Genomic DNA, 15,602 nt, shown 5'->3' on the forward strand with positions numbered 1-15,602 from the left:
ACTGTGGTCTATGGATTAGGAAGTCGAGGAGCCGGGCCCCAGGCCACCGAGTTTGGAGATGAGTCTTGTAGGAATAATGGTATAAAAGGTCGACCTGTAGTTTTATGATGTGGAGGTGCCAGCATTGGACTGAAGTAGGAACAGTAAGAAGTCTTACAACACCAAGTTAAAGTCCAACAGGTTTTTTTGGTAGTATGAGCTTTTGGAGTGTTGCCCCTTCATCACCTGACGAAGGGGCAGTGCTCCAAAAGTTTGTGTTAACAAATAAACCTGTTGGACTTTAACCTGATGTTCTGAGATTTCTTACTGTAGTATATGAATCAGAGTCTGACATAGATGTCTTTGTTGTCCATGCATTCCAGGGTTGAGTGTTGGGAGATGGCGTCTGCTGTGGATCTGTTGCAGCAATAGGCGAATTGTAATGGATTCAGGCAGTCTGGGAGGCAGGAATTGATTTGTGCCAAGACTAACCTTTCGAAGCACTTCATAATGATGGATATCAGAGCCACCAGATGATAGTCATTAAGGGACGCTGCTTGGCTTTTCTTTGGTGTTGGGCTGACAGTTGCTGCCTTGAAGCAGATAGGGACCTCATTGTTGTAAAGAGAAGTTGAAGATGTCTGTGAGTACTCCTGCTAGCTGGTCTGCGCAAGACCTGAGTGCTTGACTGCATACCCCATCTGGCCAGTTGCTTTCCGTGGGTTGACTTTTGAGAAGGGCTGCCCTGATGTCAGCAATGGTGACATCAGATACAGGCTCATCTGAGACTTCTGGGATGGAGGGTGTGCTCTTGCTAACCACTTGCTCAAAATGGGTACAGAATACATTGAGCTCATCAGGGAGGGGTGCATTGGAGCCAGAGATTTTACCTGCCTCCATCTTGTAGCCACCTTGCAGACCTTGCCGTAGTCAGTGGGAGTCTGTGTGGCTAGCCTGGGATTCTAGTTTGATCTGGTACTGTGTTTTGCCATCTTTGATGGATCTCCATAGATCATATCTAACCTTTCTTGTATAGGTCAGAGTCACCTGACTTGAACATCTAAGACCTGGACTTCAGCAGCCAGTGGATACCCCTGTTCATCTATGGTTTCTGGTTGGCAAACATGCAGATTTGCTTCTTTGGCACATAGTCTTCTACACACTAATGAAGTCATGGATATGAAATTGGCTGAGTGATCAGAAACAGAATAGTGGTAAATTGATGTCTTTTGGGTTGGAAGGAAGTTTTGTAGTGGAGTTCCCAGGTATCAGTGTTGGGACTCTTGCTCATTCTGATGTATTTTAATAATCTAGACTTTGGTATGTAGAGCACAGTTTCAAAATTTGTGGATGATTTGAAACTTGAAAGCATTGTGAACTGTAAGGGGGTTATGGTGGGACTTCAAAAGGACATTGAAATAGGCAAACAAGTGGTGGTTGAAATTCAGTGTGGACAAATGTAAAATGAGTCATTTTGGTTGGAAGAATGTGAAGACACAATATAAATTAGAGGTACAACTCTGAAAAGGGTGCAGGAGCAGAGGGATCTAGGTTCATATACGCATAAATCATTAAAGGTGGCAGGGCAGGCTTCCTGTACAGCATCCTGACTTTATTAACAGAACCTTGGAATGTAAGGGCAAAGAGTTACATTGAATTTGTAAAGACACTAGTTTGGCCTCAACTGTATAAATATAACACCGCACGATAGGAAAATTTGAAGACATTGGAGCGAAATGTAGAAAAAATTCACAAGAATGGCTCCAGGATTAAGGGACTTAAGTTATGATGAAAGATTTAAGAAGTGGGGACTGTCCTCATTGGAGGAGAGCAGGCTGACAGGATTTGATACAGGTATCCAAAATTATGAGGGGTCAGGACAGTAAATAGGGCCTAACTGTTCGCACTCACAAAAGAATCAAGAATGAGAAGGCACAGATTTAATGTAATTGACAAAAGAAGCAAAAGTGACATGAGGAAAATCTTTTCTATGCAGCAAGTGGTTGGGGTCTGGAATGCACTGCTTGAAATATGTTGGAGATACGCTCAATCCAAACGTTCAAAAGGGAATTTGCCTATAATCTGAAAAGGAAGAATGTGCAAGGTTACAGGAAGACGGGAATGGACAAGGTGAATTGCTTACTCAAAAGGCCAGTGCAGATGGGATGGGCCAAGTGGTCTCCTGTGCTTTAAAATTTCTGTGATTCTATAAGTGTAAATTCTGATTCAGCTTTTATTTGCCACTATAAGCATAAGGAAGTAGGAACTAATGGAGCCGATTTGTTTGGTATCTTCTGGTTGTGAATTATCTAATGTTCTTCCTTGTTCGACTATATGCAAGCTCCACAATAGAATATGCTCTTTTCATCTCCACATCAACTCTATTGTACAGTTTGTAAGACCCAGCCAGAGCATGGCTTCCTTCACATGGTGATGCTCTTCAAAAGCTACATCAAAAAAAGAGAGTTCAAAGGGTAGCTGGGAAAACAGAAGCTGATAGTGGCCGTGGCTTTCCTTTCTGCTGCCATCCTGTTTCCTTCCTATAATCCTGTTTAATGCTGTCCCAAAATACAAACCAGGCAGACTGACGAGTGTTGGTTCTTTATCACAAGCCGCTTTCCAATGTGGCTGTGTAGCCTAAACTTGGGTTCTGGATAGTGCCATCTGCATTGTATTAACACCAGATTCATGCTCTGTTTCGGCACGATAAATCAGAGGGGCTCTAAAAACAAACGCACCATAGAATCAAGTCAAGTTTGATCTCTCAAAGCTCCAGATTTTTCATTTCATATATACTATGTAAATTTTCTGCACCCTCGCAAGATGTGTTCTGTTGTGGAAACATATTTTGCAGTCTTGCGTGTATTAGTCTCATCTGCCAAATTGAAAATTATTTGACTGTATAAACAGACATTGTCCCATGCCTGTTGGGTGCAAAGTAGCCGTTTCAACATTAATTAAGAACAGCAAAAGGGAATATGGTCCTTGTGTTGCTATTATGGAAAAGTGTTGTAAAATGCGAGTGGAGTGTTAAATGCCACTAAACATGAAATCACTTTATGAAATTATGGACTTTTGCGTTAGTTTCTTAAGTCTCCCTACTTTTATGGACTTAATTAAAAGGTAATAAGTCTACATAATTAAGTGCCGAATACTACTTTTTTATTGCTAAATTCTACTGTAATAATTGTTATAAGAAATCAGTTGTTTTAGCTTTGACGATTATTGACTCTTGCATTCGCACTGAACAGTTTAGTGCGTAGCTGTGCAGTATAGCAGCATCATTTGGGAATCTGATTAACTAGCTTGACTAAAGTGCAATAAAACCATAGATGTGAGACCAGCTGGTGGGCAGTTTGGGACTGTTTGAGATTTGCACTTGGTATAGTGTAACTTTGGCCCCAGAGCAAAATTAGATTGTAAAAATGCTAGGCAGTTCAGGGAACATATACTTATTTTTTCAGTTATTTTAATGTTGAGACAGACTGAACAGTGCCACCCACGCTGTCCTAGCATTAGGTCTGGCTGCCCTGGGAGCTGAACTCCACACATGTGCACGTGTAAGACACCGGTATTGAATAGTTTAATGCGCAACTGAAAAATAACATAGGCTGCTGTCTGTCATACTGCACAGACTCCAACTGCTGCCTAACCTGATATTACAGAAGTATTAACATGTGCCAGGTAATCCTAAGATTTTTTTCACTCATTTTGGTCTTATTTATCTTTTTTAAAAGAAAATCATAAGATTAGTTATGCGTGGAATGGCCCTTTGGCCTACCTAACTTAGTTATCCAGAAAAGGCCTCCAGTTTTCCTCACTCTGTTAAATCATTTAAAAATGTTTAAATGATTCTGTTAGTAACACAGTTTATCACTAAGTTCCTTTAATGATTATCAAGCAATCAATTGTTTAGGCTTTGACGATTATTAACTCTTTTGCATTCGCATTGAACAGTTTATTACTTAGCTGTGCAGTATAGCAGCATAATTTAGGAATCTGATTAATTAGTTTGTGCAATAAGCAATAAATGTGAGACCAGCTGACAGGCAGTTTGGCACCTATGGAGATTTGCACCTGGTATAGTGTAACTTCAACTCCGGCTTTTTCTGGATCACTAAGTAGGATAAGCCAAAGGGGCTATTCCATGCATAACTAATCTTGCAATTCTTTTTGAGACAGTGAAATAGATAAGAATGAAATGGATTGTCCCCATTGTTATACCCAATGTTTGTTCCAATTGTGATTCATTCTGTGTGTAAACAAGAGTTTTGTGGCGTCAGTCCTAAAGTTAGTTTAAACTTTTAATCTTGCTCGTAGGTGAGGAGGAGGCTGGTAATGAGGAGGAAAACTCGCCTGGACCTGTTGGAGAAATGGCCTTTGTCTGTGTTGTAAATTTGATGTTCTATTTAATTCAATAATCCACATCTGCTGAAATGTTGATTTATTCTGTCAGTGACAAGACTTGCTTTTATATTCATGCAGAATTATTTTAATCTGGTGCAACAATGGAAGCTAAATCTGCTTCAGGAACCTTCCTGTAGTTGCACAGCAGTTGTTAATATTTGAACTATAACCCACCTTGTGGATGGTGGTTAAACTTTTGGTCACTCGTCTTTTTGTTTTGCTTGGTGTCCTTTTTTGTTTGGTTATGTCTACCATAGCATTTTTTTCACCCTACATTGCATTAAAGGTGCTTTATTAATGCAAATTGTTGTTGAGATTTGGGATGGATTACGAAATAAAGGACTGAAATTACTTGTCACAAAGTTTAGTAAAACAAATATAATGTGACTACAGCCTCTTAAACATATATCATGTGAGCCAATACAAATTGCTAGTCTTGGCCATTACTCTCTGTATAGGTGGCCTTTCACATTGGCTTGACTGAAACATAAACCTGGGGAGTACCATTTGTTTTCACTGGTATCCTTGTATCCTTCTATCTTTTGTTATGAGGAGTTGAATTACAGGAGGCACCTCTGTTGCTGGTGAAGAAATCCTACCTGCGTGCTACAAAATCCTTCCTGCTGCAGTCTTTGCCTTAAGTAATGATGCTTTTTCAGGACTTTTGAAGCCAACATTTCAGCTTTAGTTTCAATGAAGCCTTGAGGCTCTGGGACTGCTGCAGCCCTATTAGTGCTATTTGTACTTTGAACTTGGTATTCAGTAAGGCCTGACATTCTCTAATTGGCTTCCCAGGCAGAAGTTCACAATGGTGATGAAGTGCTAGGTGGAAATTCTTAGCAGATGGGGAGAGGGATACAAATTTGTGAATTAAGCTTGCAGGCATGCTGCTGAGCTTAAAAGACGACTTTTTACCTATAATATAATTTTGTTTAGATTTTTGTTGTAATGGGTAAGCTGTTGAAATTTGAAGTGGCAGAACATTTTATTTATTTATACAGACAATCCTTTAGCCTTTTTTTTGCATTGTTAGCTATTAAGTGACCTTGTATGCAGGAAAAGTAAGCTTCCAAATGAATGTTTCACACTCTTGAGTGAGTTCATCGTGTTTACCATAGAGAACATTAGCAGCCCTTGTCCCCAGATCATTATGTCATGCTAATTGTTGTTGGTTGAAATTCCAGACAAATCTCTCCATTCTGTATTTTTTAAGTAACTTCCCTGCCCCATCAACAACCCCAACATCAAAGTGCAAGATACTAACACACAGCCCCTCTGTTAACTTGCTTGTAAAAAGCTGTCTTAAATCTCCTAATTATACAAGTTTCCCCAAGCACTGCAGCATTGTGGTATAAAGTGGAGACTTGACTTTGTGATTTAACAAACATCACGTTTCTGGTTTCAGTGTTAGTTCAGGGAACGATCCTGGTGGAGGATAGGCAATTCTCATCAAATTAATCTCCTCATTGTCTTTAAAATCAGAACTCAGCATCTGATTTTGGAGATTGGGAAAATCAAATTGGCAGAGATATCCATGAGAAAAAATCAATTCATAGTGTATTTAGGACAGTTTCCTGGATCAAAAAAGTTGTGGATCCAAGCAGGGATCAGGTTGTTATGGGTATGGTCAAGTTAAATGAGGCTGGTTTAATAAACAATCTCAGAGTAAAAGATCCTGAAGAAACAGTGATCATAACATGGTAGAATTTAATATTCAGTTTGAGAGTGAGAAGCTTGGATCAGAAACAACCGTGCTGAACTTAAATAAGGATAATTACAAAAGAATGAGGGCAGAGGGCATGGACCAGGAAAGAGAATTTAGCAGTAAGGATGATTGATCAGCAATGACAAACTTTCTTGAAAATAGTCCATGACTTCAACAAAGATATATCCCAGCAAGGAAGAAGGATTCTAGGAACAGGAGAAATCAGTCTGTTTAACTAAATAAGTTAAGGGTAGTATTAAACTGAAAGGAAAAAACATAATATAGTAAGGGTTAGAGGTAAGCCCAAGGGGCCGGCACAGTGGTTAACACAGCTGCCTCACAGCGCCAAGCCCTAGGTTGAATTCTGGCCTCAGATCACTATCTGTGTGGAGTTTGCACATTCTCCCCATGTCTGTGTGGGTTTTCTCCTGGTGCTCCAGTTTCCCCCCACAGTCCAAAGATGTGTGGGATAAGCTGACTGGCCATGCTAAATTGTGGGGTTATGGGAATAGGGCCTGGGTGGGATTGTGGTTGGTGCACACTCAATGGGCTGAATGGCCTCTTTTTGCACTATAGAGGTTCTGTGATTCTGTAGAGATTGGGAAAGTTTTTTAAAGACCAAAAATAGAGGGACAAGATGAACTAGCAAGTAATATGAAAACATTTTAAAATATATAAAAAGGAGAGGCCAAAGTGAACCAGAGAATGAGAATGGGAAAATAATTAAAGGGAACCAGAAACTGGCAAGGAAGTAAAATAGATAATTTGCGCCAATCTTCATGGTACAAGACACTAACAGCATTCCAAAACTATCATCAGAAGAAAAAGTACTAGGAAGAATAATAGGGCCAAAGGCCAATAAGTCCCCTGGATCTGATGGTCTGCATCCTAGGATATTAAAGAATGTAGCTATAGAGGTAGTGGATGTACTAGGAGGAATCTTCTAATAATCCTTAAATTCCAGAGAAGTTGCAGCAGATTGGAAAACTGCTAATTCAATACCCTTATTCAAACAAGGGAGGGAGACAAAACTATAAGCTAGTTACCTTAATATGTCTTTCGGAAAATGTTGAGTCCATTGCAAAAAGATGTAACACCACAGAATTTAAAAATGCATAATGCAATCAAGCAGAGTCAACATGGCTGCATAAAGGCGAAATCACACCTGACAGATTTTTTTATAATTCTTTGAAGTGGTAATGAAAAGGATAGATAAAGGGGAACCACTAGATGGTAATATACTTGGATTTCCAAAAGGCATTTGATGAGACACCACATACAAGGCTACATAATAAAATAAGTGTGGGGGTAGTATACTAGCTTGGCTTGTCGGATTGGCTAACTGATAGAAGAGTTGAGATAAGAGGGGCATTTTCTGAATAGCAGCCTGTAAATAGTGAAGTTCCTCAGGGCTGGGGCCACTATTATTTACAACATATTAATGACTCGGACAAAGGAAATGAATGTACCATTGGCGAGCTTGCAGATGATATAAAAATAGGTCGGAAGATAAGCGATGAGGATGACAGGAATATTCACAGGTTGAGTAATTTGGTCAAAAACATGTCAGCTGGAATTTAATGTAGGAAAATGTGAAGTTATGTACTTTTGTAAGGGGAGTAGAGGAGCTGAATATGATTTAAATGAAAAAAACTGCATCACAGAAGGATTTTGGGGTCTTTGTGTATTTATCACAAAAGGTTATCATGCAAGTTCAACAGGCAATAGAGAAGGCAAATGGAATGTTGGCCTTTATTTATAAAGGAATGGAGTGTAAAAATAGGGAAGTTTTGCTAAAACTATACAAGACTCTAGTTAGACCACACCTGGAATACTTTGAATTGTTTTGGTTCCCTTATCTAAGGAAAGATATGCTGGCATTGGCAGCAATTCAGAGAAAGCTCATTAGGTTGATCCTGGGTATAGAGGGATTTTCTTATGAGGAGAGGTTGAGTAATTTGGGCCTGCACTCATTGGAATTTAAAAAAATGAAGGAAGACTTTATTAAGACATTCAGAATTCTCAGGGGGTTTGACAGGGTAGATGCTGAAAGGTTGTGGAAGACTCTAGGACCAGAAGGTATAACCTCAGAATTAGAGGTTACCCATTTAAGACAGATGAGGATTTTTTTTTCTGAGGATATTGAATCTGCCACACAGGGCTGTAAGAGGTTGGATTATTAAATATGTTCAAGGCTGAGATGAACAGATTTTTGATCAGTAAGGGAATCAAAGCGTATGGGGAAAAGTGGGAAAATGGAGTTGGGGATGTATTAAATCAGTCATGACCTTATTGAATGGCAGGACAGACTTATTGGGATGAACGGCCTACTTATGTTCCTAGGTTTTATGGATTAATGTGGTTCAGTCTGTCAGACAGAATGTTTGTAGGTTCAGTTTCCACTCCAGAGGCGTGACAAAGAGAAGTACTCTGCTGTTGAATATACTGTCTTTCAGATGAGCAGACCTGCCTGTTCTCTCAGGTAGATGTGAAAGATCTCATGGCACTATTTTGTAAAGCAGAAATGAATCTGGGAAGTATTACACAGTGTTATTCCTAAGGTACCCCTGACCTGTTTGGAAGTATACAAACTAGAAATTTTGAAGCTCTGCTCATTTTATGTATACTTTTTCCTTTATGTAGTACTTCGTAGTACTGTGCAGTGTTGCACAGAAACGCATTAATGAGCTTTTTAAACAATGCAATGTGAAGTTCAGCATGTGAGTTTGAGCACTATACCCTCACTGCATTGTTCAGGCTGTATGATTTATTTCCATGTATGGATAGAACACAATATACTCTTCAAATGGCATCAGCTGAACCAGCACAAAGATTCCACAGAGGAACAGCAAAACAGTCAACAACTTTAATTAATCTGAAAGGTTTAAAACTAACATAAGGTCATAACATTTCAAAGAAATGAGGCACAGGAGCTTTCTAATGTTAAGAAACTTGTGCCCTTTCCAGATGTGCTGTACAATATAATTTTTTTTATCTCATGGGAGAGAATTGCCTATTTCATAGCTGCAATTGGTCATATTTTTGATTCATGAAGCAGCAACAATGAAATGACCAACATTGCTTTTTTTTTCCTGCTTTGTAAAGCAGAACAATTTTCCTGATACCATAGCACCATAAAAAAGGAATTGGGTTTTTTTTTAACTGGGGATACAGTTTTGAGCTGGTGAGTTTTGATGTCTTTTGAAAACTCACCCACTGCAGTTCTGGGTTATATTGTTTCCCAGACTTTATTTAAATACCATCAACCAGTTTCCTACCTGGTTGGGGCAAGAAGGTGGGATGCAGCCCAGATTTTGTTTTGTCATGTTCATCCTTCGCAGGCGAAGATGACCATGACATTAACTCAAATTTGAGCTGAGTTTCAGGTGTGATGTATTTGAAAGTGGCTAATCATCCAATATGAGCATGATAAGATGTATTGCATGTTGGACAGACACATACGTATGGTTCCTGCAGCAGACGTACTTGCAACTCTGGAATTTTGAAGCTTATATTTCCTGTTGGCCCTGGCAACTTTATTCTGTTCATAGCAAGTGATTCCTTTTGTTAATAGGACAGCACCATATATAGCGTGATGTTGTTCTTCCATCATAGAATCCCTACAATGCAAAAGGAGGCCATTTGGCCCAGTGAGTCTGCACCAACAACAATCCCACCAGGCCCTATTCCCCTAACCCCACATATTTACCCCACTAATCCCTCTAATCTACATATCCCAGGACACTAAGGGGCAATTTAACATGGCCAGTGCATCTAACCAGCACGCCTTTGGACCGTGGGAGTAAACTGGAGCACCCGGAGGAAACCCAAGCAGACATGGGGAGAGCATGCAACTCCACACAGGCAGTGACCCAAGCTGGGAATCGAACCAGAGTCCCTGGAGCTGTGAGTCATCAGTGCTAACCACTGTGCTACCATGTATCCCAGAAGGAGAAACCAGTAAAAGTTCAAATGACTAGTACTGATTTTGTATTAACTCCAGTCCAAACCAATACCAATGATTTGCATGTTTTACCTTTTTTTTCCTTTTGAGATTACTCATGAGCGATGTTGAAACTCTTCAGTGAAATCTTCACATCAATGTAAACGTTTACCTTCAATTAGCTGGCTGTAGAAGACTTGATTTATTATTGTCACATGTATTGGGATGTAGTGAAAGTATTATTTATGCGCTGTACAGATAAAACATACTGTTCATAGAGTACATAGGGGAGAAGGAAAGGTTGGGTGCAAAATGTATTGTTACTAAAGAGCTTTCTTGGCAAACGCTTATCAGGAATCCTAGCAACGTGTCCTGTCCATCTTGTCGGAACTCCCTTTGGCAGAATGCAGATGCAAAGCTTTTTTCTATTCTTTCACAGGTCGTGGGCCTGCTGAATGGTCAATATTTTTGTTGTCCAACCATGAGTGTCACCCTGAACAGTGTCCATGTACATCCACAATACTGTTAGAGAGGGTGTTGCTGGATTTCAACTCAGACAGTGGTGGAATGGCGATCTAGGTCTATACAGTAAGAAGTCTCACAGCACCAGGTTAAAGTCCAGCAGGTTTATTTGGTAGCAGACACCACTAGCTTTTGGAGCGCTGCTCCCTTCGTCAGTTGAGTGGGATCTAGTTCTATGTCAAGGTGGTGTGTGGCTTGGAGGGTAAATTGCAAGTGTTCCCATACACCTGCTGTCCTTGCTCTTCTAGGAGTCATAGGTTACAATTTTGAAAGGTGCTGCCAAAAAGAAGCTTTGGTGAGTTGCTGCAGCCCGTCTTGTAGATGGTATACATTGCTTTCACTGTTTGTCAGTGATGGAAGGCGTGAATGTTGAAGGTGGTGGATGGGATGCCAATCAGATTAACTGCCTTATTCTCAATAGTGTTGAACCCCTTCGGTGCACTCATCCAGGCAAGAGAATTCCATCACACTCATGATGTGTCTTGTATATGGTGGACCGGCTTTGGGGAGTCAGGAAATGATTTACTCTGCTGAATTCCTAGCTTCTAACCCATTCTTCTAGCCCTGCATTTATATGGCTGGTCCAATTAAATTTCTAGTCAGTGGTAACCTCCCAGGATGTTGATAGTGGGGGATTCAGTGATGGTAATGTTATGACAGTCATGGAGAGATGGCTGGATTCTGTCTTGTTGGATGTGGTCATTGCCTAGCACTTATGTGGCATGAATGAAGTTTGATACTTATCAGCCCAAGCCTGAATGTTGCCAAAATCTTGCTAAATATGGGTAAGGATTGCTTCAGAATCCAAGGAGTTCTGAATGGTGCAATCATCAGCAAACATCCCTGCTTCTGATCCTACGTTAGGAAGTAGGTCATTATGAAGATGGCTTGACTCAGGACACGACTGAGGATTTCCTGCATTGATATCTGGAGCTGTGATGATTGATATCCAATGACAAGAACCATCATCTTTTTGAGCCAGATATGATTCCAATCAGTGGAGAGTCTTCCATCTGATTCCAGCTTTGCTAGGGCTTCTTGATGTCACTTTGTCAAATTCTGTCTTGATGTCAAGGGCTGTCACTCTCATCTTGCCTCTGGAGTTCTTGTTCGTGTTTGGACCAAGGCTGTAATGAAGTCAGCAGAGTGGCCTGGCAGAACTCAAGCTGACAGTGAGCAGGTAATTGTTGAGTAAATGTCACTTGATGGCGTTGTCAATGATCCTTTCCATCACAGGGCCATGATCGCCTGTAAACTGATGGGTCACTAATTGGCTGAATTCGATTTGTAGTTGCCAGTGTTGTAGCTTTACTGGAACAGCTTGGTTATGGGTACAACTAGTTCTGGGGTGCAAGTCTTCGTTACAATTGCTGATATGTTATTAAGGCCATAGCTTTTGCTATGTCCAGTGCACGTCAGCTCTTTGATATCATGCAGAGTGAATCGATTTTGCTGAAGACTAACATCTGTGATGCTGGGAACCTCTGGAGGATGCTGAGATGGATCATCCACTCGACATTTCTGGGTAAAGATTGTTGCAAATGATCCAGCCTTGTCTATCTTGTTGAGATGTTGGGCTCCTCCATCACTGAGGATGAAGCGATTGGTGGAGCCTTCTCCTCAAACTTGAATTGTTTAAGTGCTCACCACCATTCATGACTGAGTCTGGCAGGACTGCAGCAGTTCAAGAAGGTAGCTCGTCACCACCTTCTCGAGGGCAGTTAAAAAGGGGCAATAAATGCTGGCCTAGCCAGCAAAGCCCACACCCCTTGAATATTTTTTAAAATAGGCTGCCCATTTTGAGTTGCTAGATCTGTTCAAAATCTATCCCATTTAGCACAATGATGGTGCCATACAACACGATGGGAAGGTATCCTTAATGTGAAGGTGGAAATATGTCTCCCCAAGCCCTGTGCGTGGCCACTCCTACCAGGATTGCCATGGACAGATGCATCTGCAACAGGTAGATTGGTACTACTGAGTCACTTTTGATGGTGGACATTGAAGTTGTCCACCCTGAATACATTGTGTCCTAGCCATCATTGAAGTAGTGTTCAACATGGAGGAGTACTAATCCATCAGCTGAGTTTAAAGTTTATTTATTAGTGTCACAAATAGGCTTACGTTAACACTGCAGTGAATTGAACTTGGATCCCTGGTGCTGTGAGACAGCAGTGCTTGCCATTGTGCCACCCTAATGGTCATCAGTGGGCAATGTCCATGCTCCAGTTTCACCTGATGCCATGTGACTTCTTGGGGTCCTGAGTTGATCTAGAAAACTTCCAACATAACCCCTTCCCAACTGTATATCACTTTGCTGCCACCCCTTGTGTGCCTGTCCTATTCATGGGACGGGACATAGCCACGAATGGTGATGGTGTCTGGGACATTGCATGTAAGGTATGATTCTGTGAGTTTGACTAATCTGTGAGAGTGCTTTCCCACTTTTGATCCAGCTTCAAGCGTTAATGGTTGGGTTTGCTATCAGCGTTTTTGGGTCCTAACTCAATGCAGCATGATTCAGCCAGTTTCATTCCTTTTTGAAGACTTTGTGGGGGTTTGGTACAACTGAGTCACTTGCTGGGCCACTTTGGAAGGTATTTAAGAGTCAACCATATTGCTGTGGCTCTGGAGTCATATGTAAGCCAGACCAGGTAATATGGTAAGTGAACCAGAGGGGTTTTTAAGACACATTTCTGTGGACACTGGTCTTACTGAGACTAGCTTTTTAATTCCAGTTGTATTAACTGAATTTGAATCCCACCTGCTGCTGTGGTGGGATTCAAGCCCATGTCCCCAGAGCATTAGTCTTGGCGTCTGGGTTACAAGTCTGGTGAGGGAAAGATGTCAGTCAGGGAGCGACAAGAACAGTTGTCTTGCCATCAGATCTTGAGTAGTTTCCACAAACAGATTGTTTAAAAGTGACGTAATTTGTTTGTGTGCTTGAAGCAAACTATCTATCTCTCGGAAGCATACAAGAAAGTGGAAAGGCCAACAGCTCTACATTTTGTTTCGAAACTAATCTTTCTTGGCAACATTGGCCTTTCCCACTTATAGAAGCGTCGTTAAGAAAATGCTGATGCAGGGAAACAAAATGCTTTAAACACTCAGCAGGTTAATCAGCAGCTGCTTGGAGAAATGATGAATTAATGTTTATGACTTATGAACAGAGAGATCCAGATCATGAATCCTTTTGGTTCTCCCTTCATAGACAGTACCTAATGTTTAACATTTGCTCGTTTATCTGAGACTTCCAGCATTTAGCGGGATTTTTTGTGTTTTATTCGGAATGCAGTATTTCTCTCAATAGCTAGCATTAAAGTGGACTCGTGTTGCTCTGCCCTCATTTGGCTTTTCCGTTAGTTAGATAAATGAAGGATTATTTTAATCCAATTCTTTGTCATGTGTTGAGGTGAAATAGTTTTGAGATCTCTGGAAAATATTCTTCTGGCATAAGAAGCAGTGTTTTGTTCACCAATACAGTCAATATTGTATTAAAAATGTTTTTGGAAAACAAGGCAGTACCATCTCAAAATACATACAGACCCTTTAGCATTTTTTTTAATGCCTTGTTCCTCTACTGACGCTACTTCAAACACATTAGCTTTAAATTTTGAGGGGGCCTTCCCAAGTTTCTGAATGTACTATCAGTCTCCTGTTTTATTCTACCGAGATCCTCGAGCACCGTGCTGAAATATCACAGTGGTTTTCCCAAACACCCCCCATTGTTGACCACAGCAGTGTTTTCTTGTTGATCCTGGGTTACACTAACGATATTTCAGTCACATTTTAAATCTTTGTGCTGTAGTGCCTGGTGGAGTTGCAGCAGAATTTCCTTTGTGTTATTTACTCTCTTTCCAGTTTTCCTGAAAATGCCCTCTAACAGCTTTTTCATGCCTTTTTGACTAGCTTCACGAATCAATGCTATAAATACTGTGTTGGATCCAGTTCACTATTGACACCTTGTATCTTCTCTAGTATATCAGGTTGTTAGATCAGGCATCCACTACCTCAAGACAACACAGAACAAAGAAAATTTTAGTTTGCTTACGCAATAAGTCAACAAGTCTTCTCATAGAATATGTATGACATCTGCTGACAGAAGGATGAACATGGGTAGGGTAAAACAAATACCTATTTAATTCTATTTAGTTTTTTGCCTTTCTCAGCCTCCAGCTGTCTCCATTGTTTGTTTTTTTTTCCTATCACAGTCATGTAATCTCTGACGCTAATAACAAATCTTGAGGGAACCTAGACGCTGAGCATCAACTCTTTGACCCAGGAGAGTATCAAAACTAGCCCAATTCTGTGCCCTCAACCTGATCTTCAGTATCAACCAAGACCATTGACAGTGATCAGGATGGGAACCCCAATCTGTTTCATTTGCCCAGCTCAATATGATACAAGATGACCTGTAGCTTTCCTCATATCTTTCCAACTCCCGTCTCCATTGACATCAACAGAATAGCCTGGATTTAAACTTTGAATCTGCCTGACCTACTACTTCTACTCTTATTCTCTGCATCACAACTGTTGACACATTCACTCCTATCCAATCCCTTGAACTCCATCACTTCAAGTCCCAGCTCTTGCTGTATCATCACCATCCGACCTTTCCCTCTCTGAGGCTAAGCGTGCATTTCTCAGCAAAGGATTCAGCTTTGTGCTCTTACGTCCCACCTCAATGGATTCTGGGCTCAACATGATGTTGAACTCTTCTTTCGTCACCTTCGTCTCTGTGCCCATTCCTTTTGTGCAAGAGGTCCCCCCCCCCCCCCCCCCCCCCCCCCACCCCCAGCCCCAGTTCCACTGATCCTTTCATGCGCCTCCAACATTCTGCCTCCAATTGGACACTCCCACTGAGACAATTACCTGCCCTCAATCTTTTCGTTGGGAACTGTCAATGGGACATTGGCTGTCTGAATTCTTCTGCCCCCTCACCCATTCCAACCTATCTCCTTCTGAACATCCTGCCCTTTGTTCCCTTGGGTCCGACTCTGACGTTGTCATCAAACCTGCCGACAAAGGGGGTGCTGTTGTCGTCTG

General features: G+C 41.0%; 1 protein-coding gene across 6 annotated transcripts in view; it reads left to right on the top strand.

The window, feature by feature from the left end:
- Window positions 1-15,602, top strand: part of fbxo8 (F-box protein 8) — a 74,932-nt gene that overhangs the window by 23,877 nt on the left and 35,453 nt on the right. Inside the window, exon 1 of one of the 6 annotated variants that reach the window (XM_080189457.1) lies at window positions 3,563-3,663. The exons of the other annotated variants lie outside the window; for them this stretch is intronic. Within the exon in view, the coding sequence (XP_080045583.1) occupies window positions 3,655-3,663 (9 nt within the window). The 5' untranslated portion in view covers window positions 3,563-3,654. Of the gene's footprint in view, window positions 1-3,562; window positions 3,664-15,602 lie in introns of those variants that run through there. 6 annotated transcript variants of the gene reach the window in all.

Source organism: Carcharhinus amblyrhynchos, chromosome 5 (assembly GCF_965287045.1).
Source record: "Carcharhinus amblyrhynchos chromosome 5, sCarAmb.v2.hapA, whole genome shotgun sequence".
NCBI lineage: Eukaryota > Metazoa > Chordata > Chondrichthyes > Carcharhiniformes > Carcharhinidae > Carcharhinus > Carcharhinus amblyrhynchos.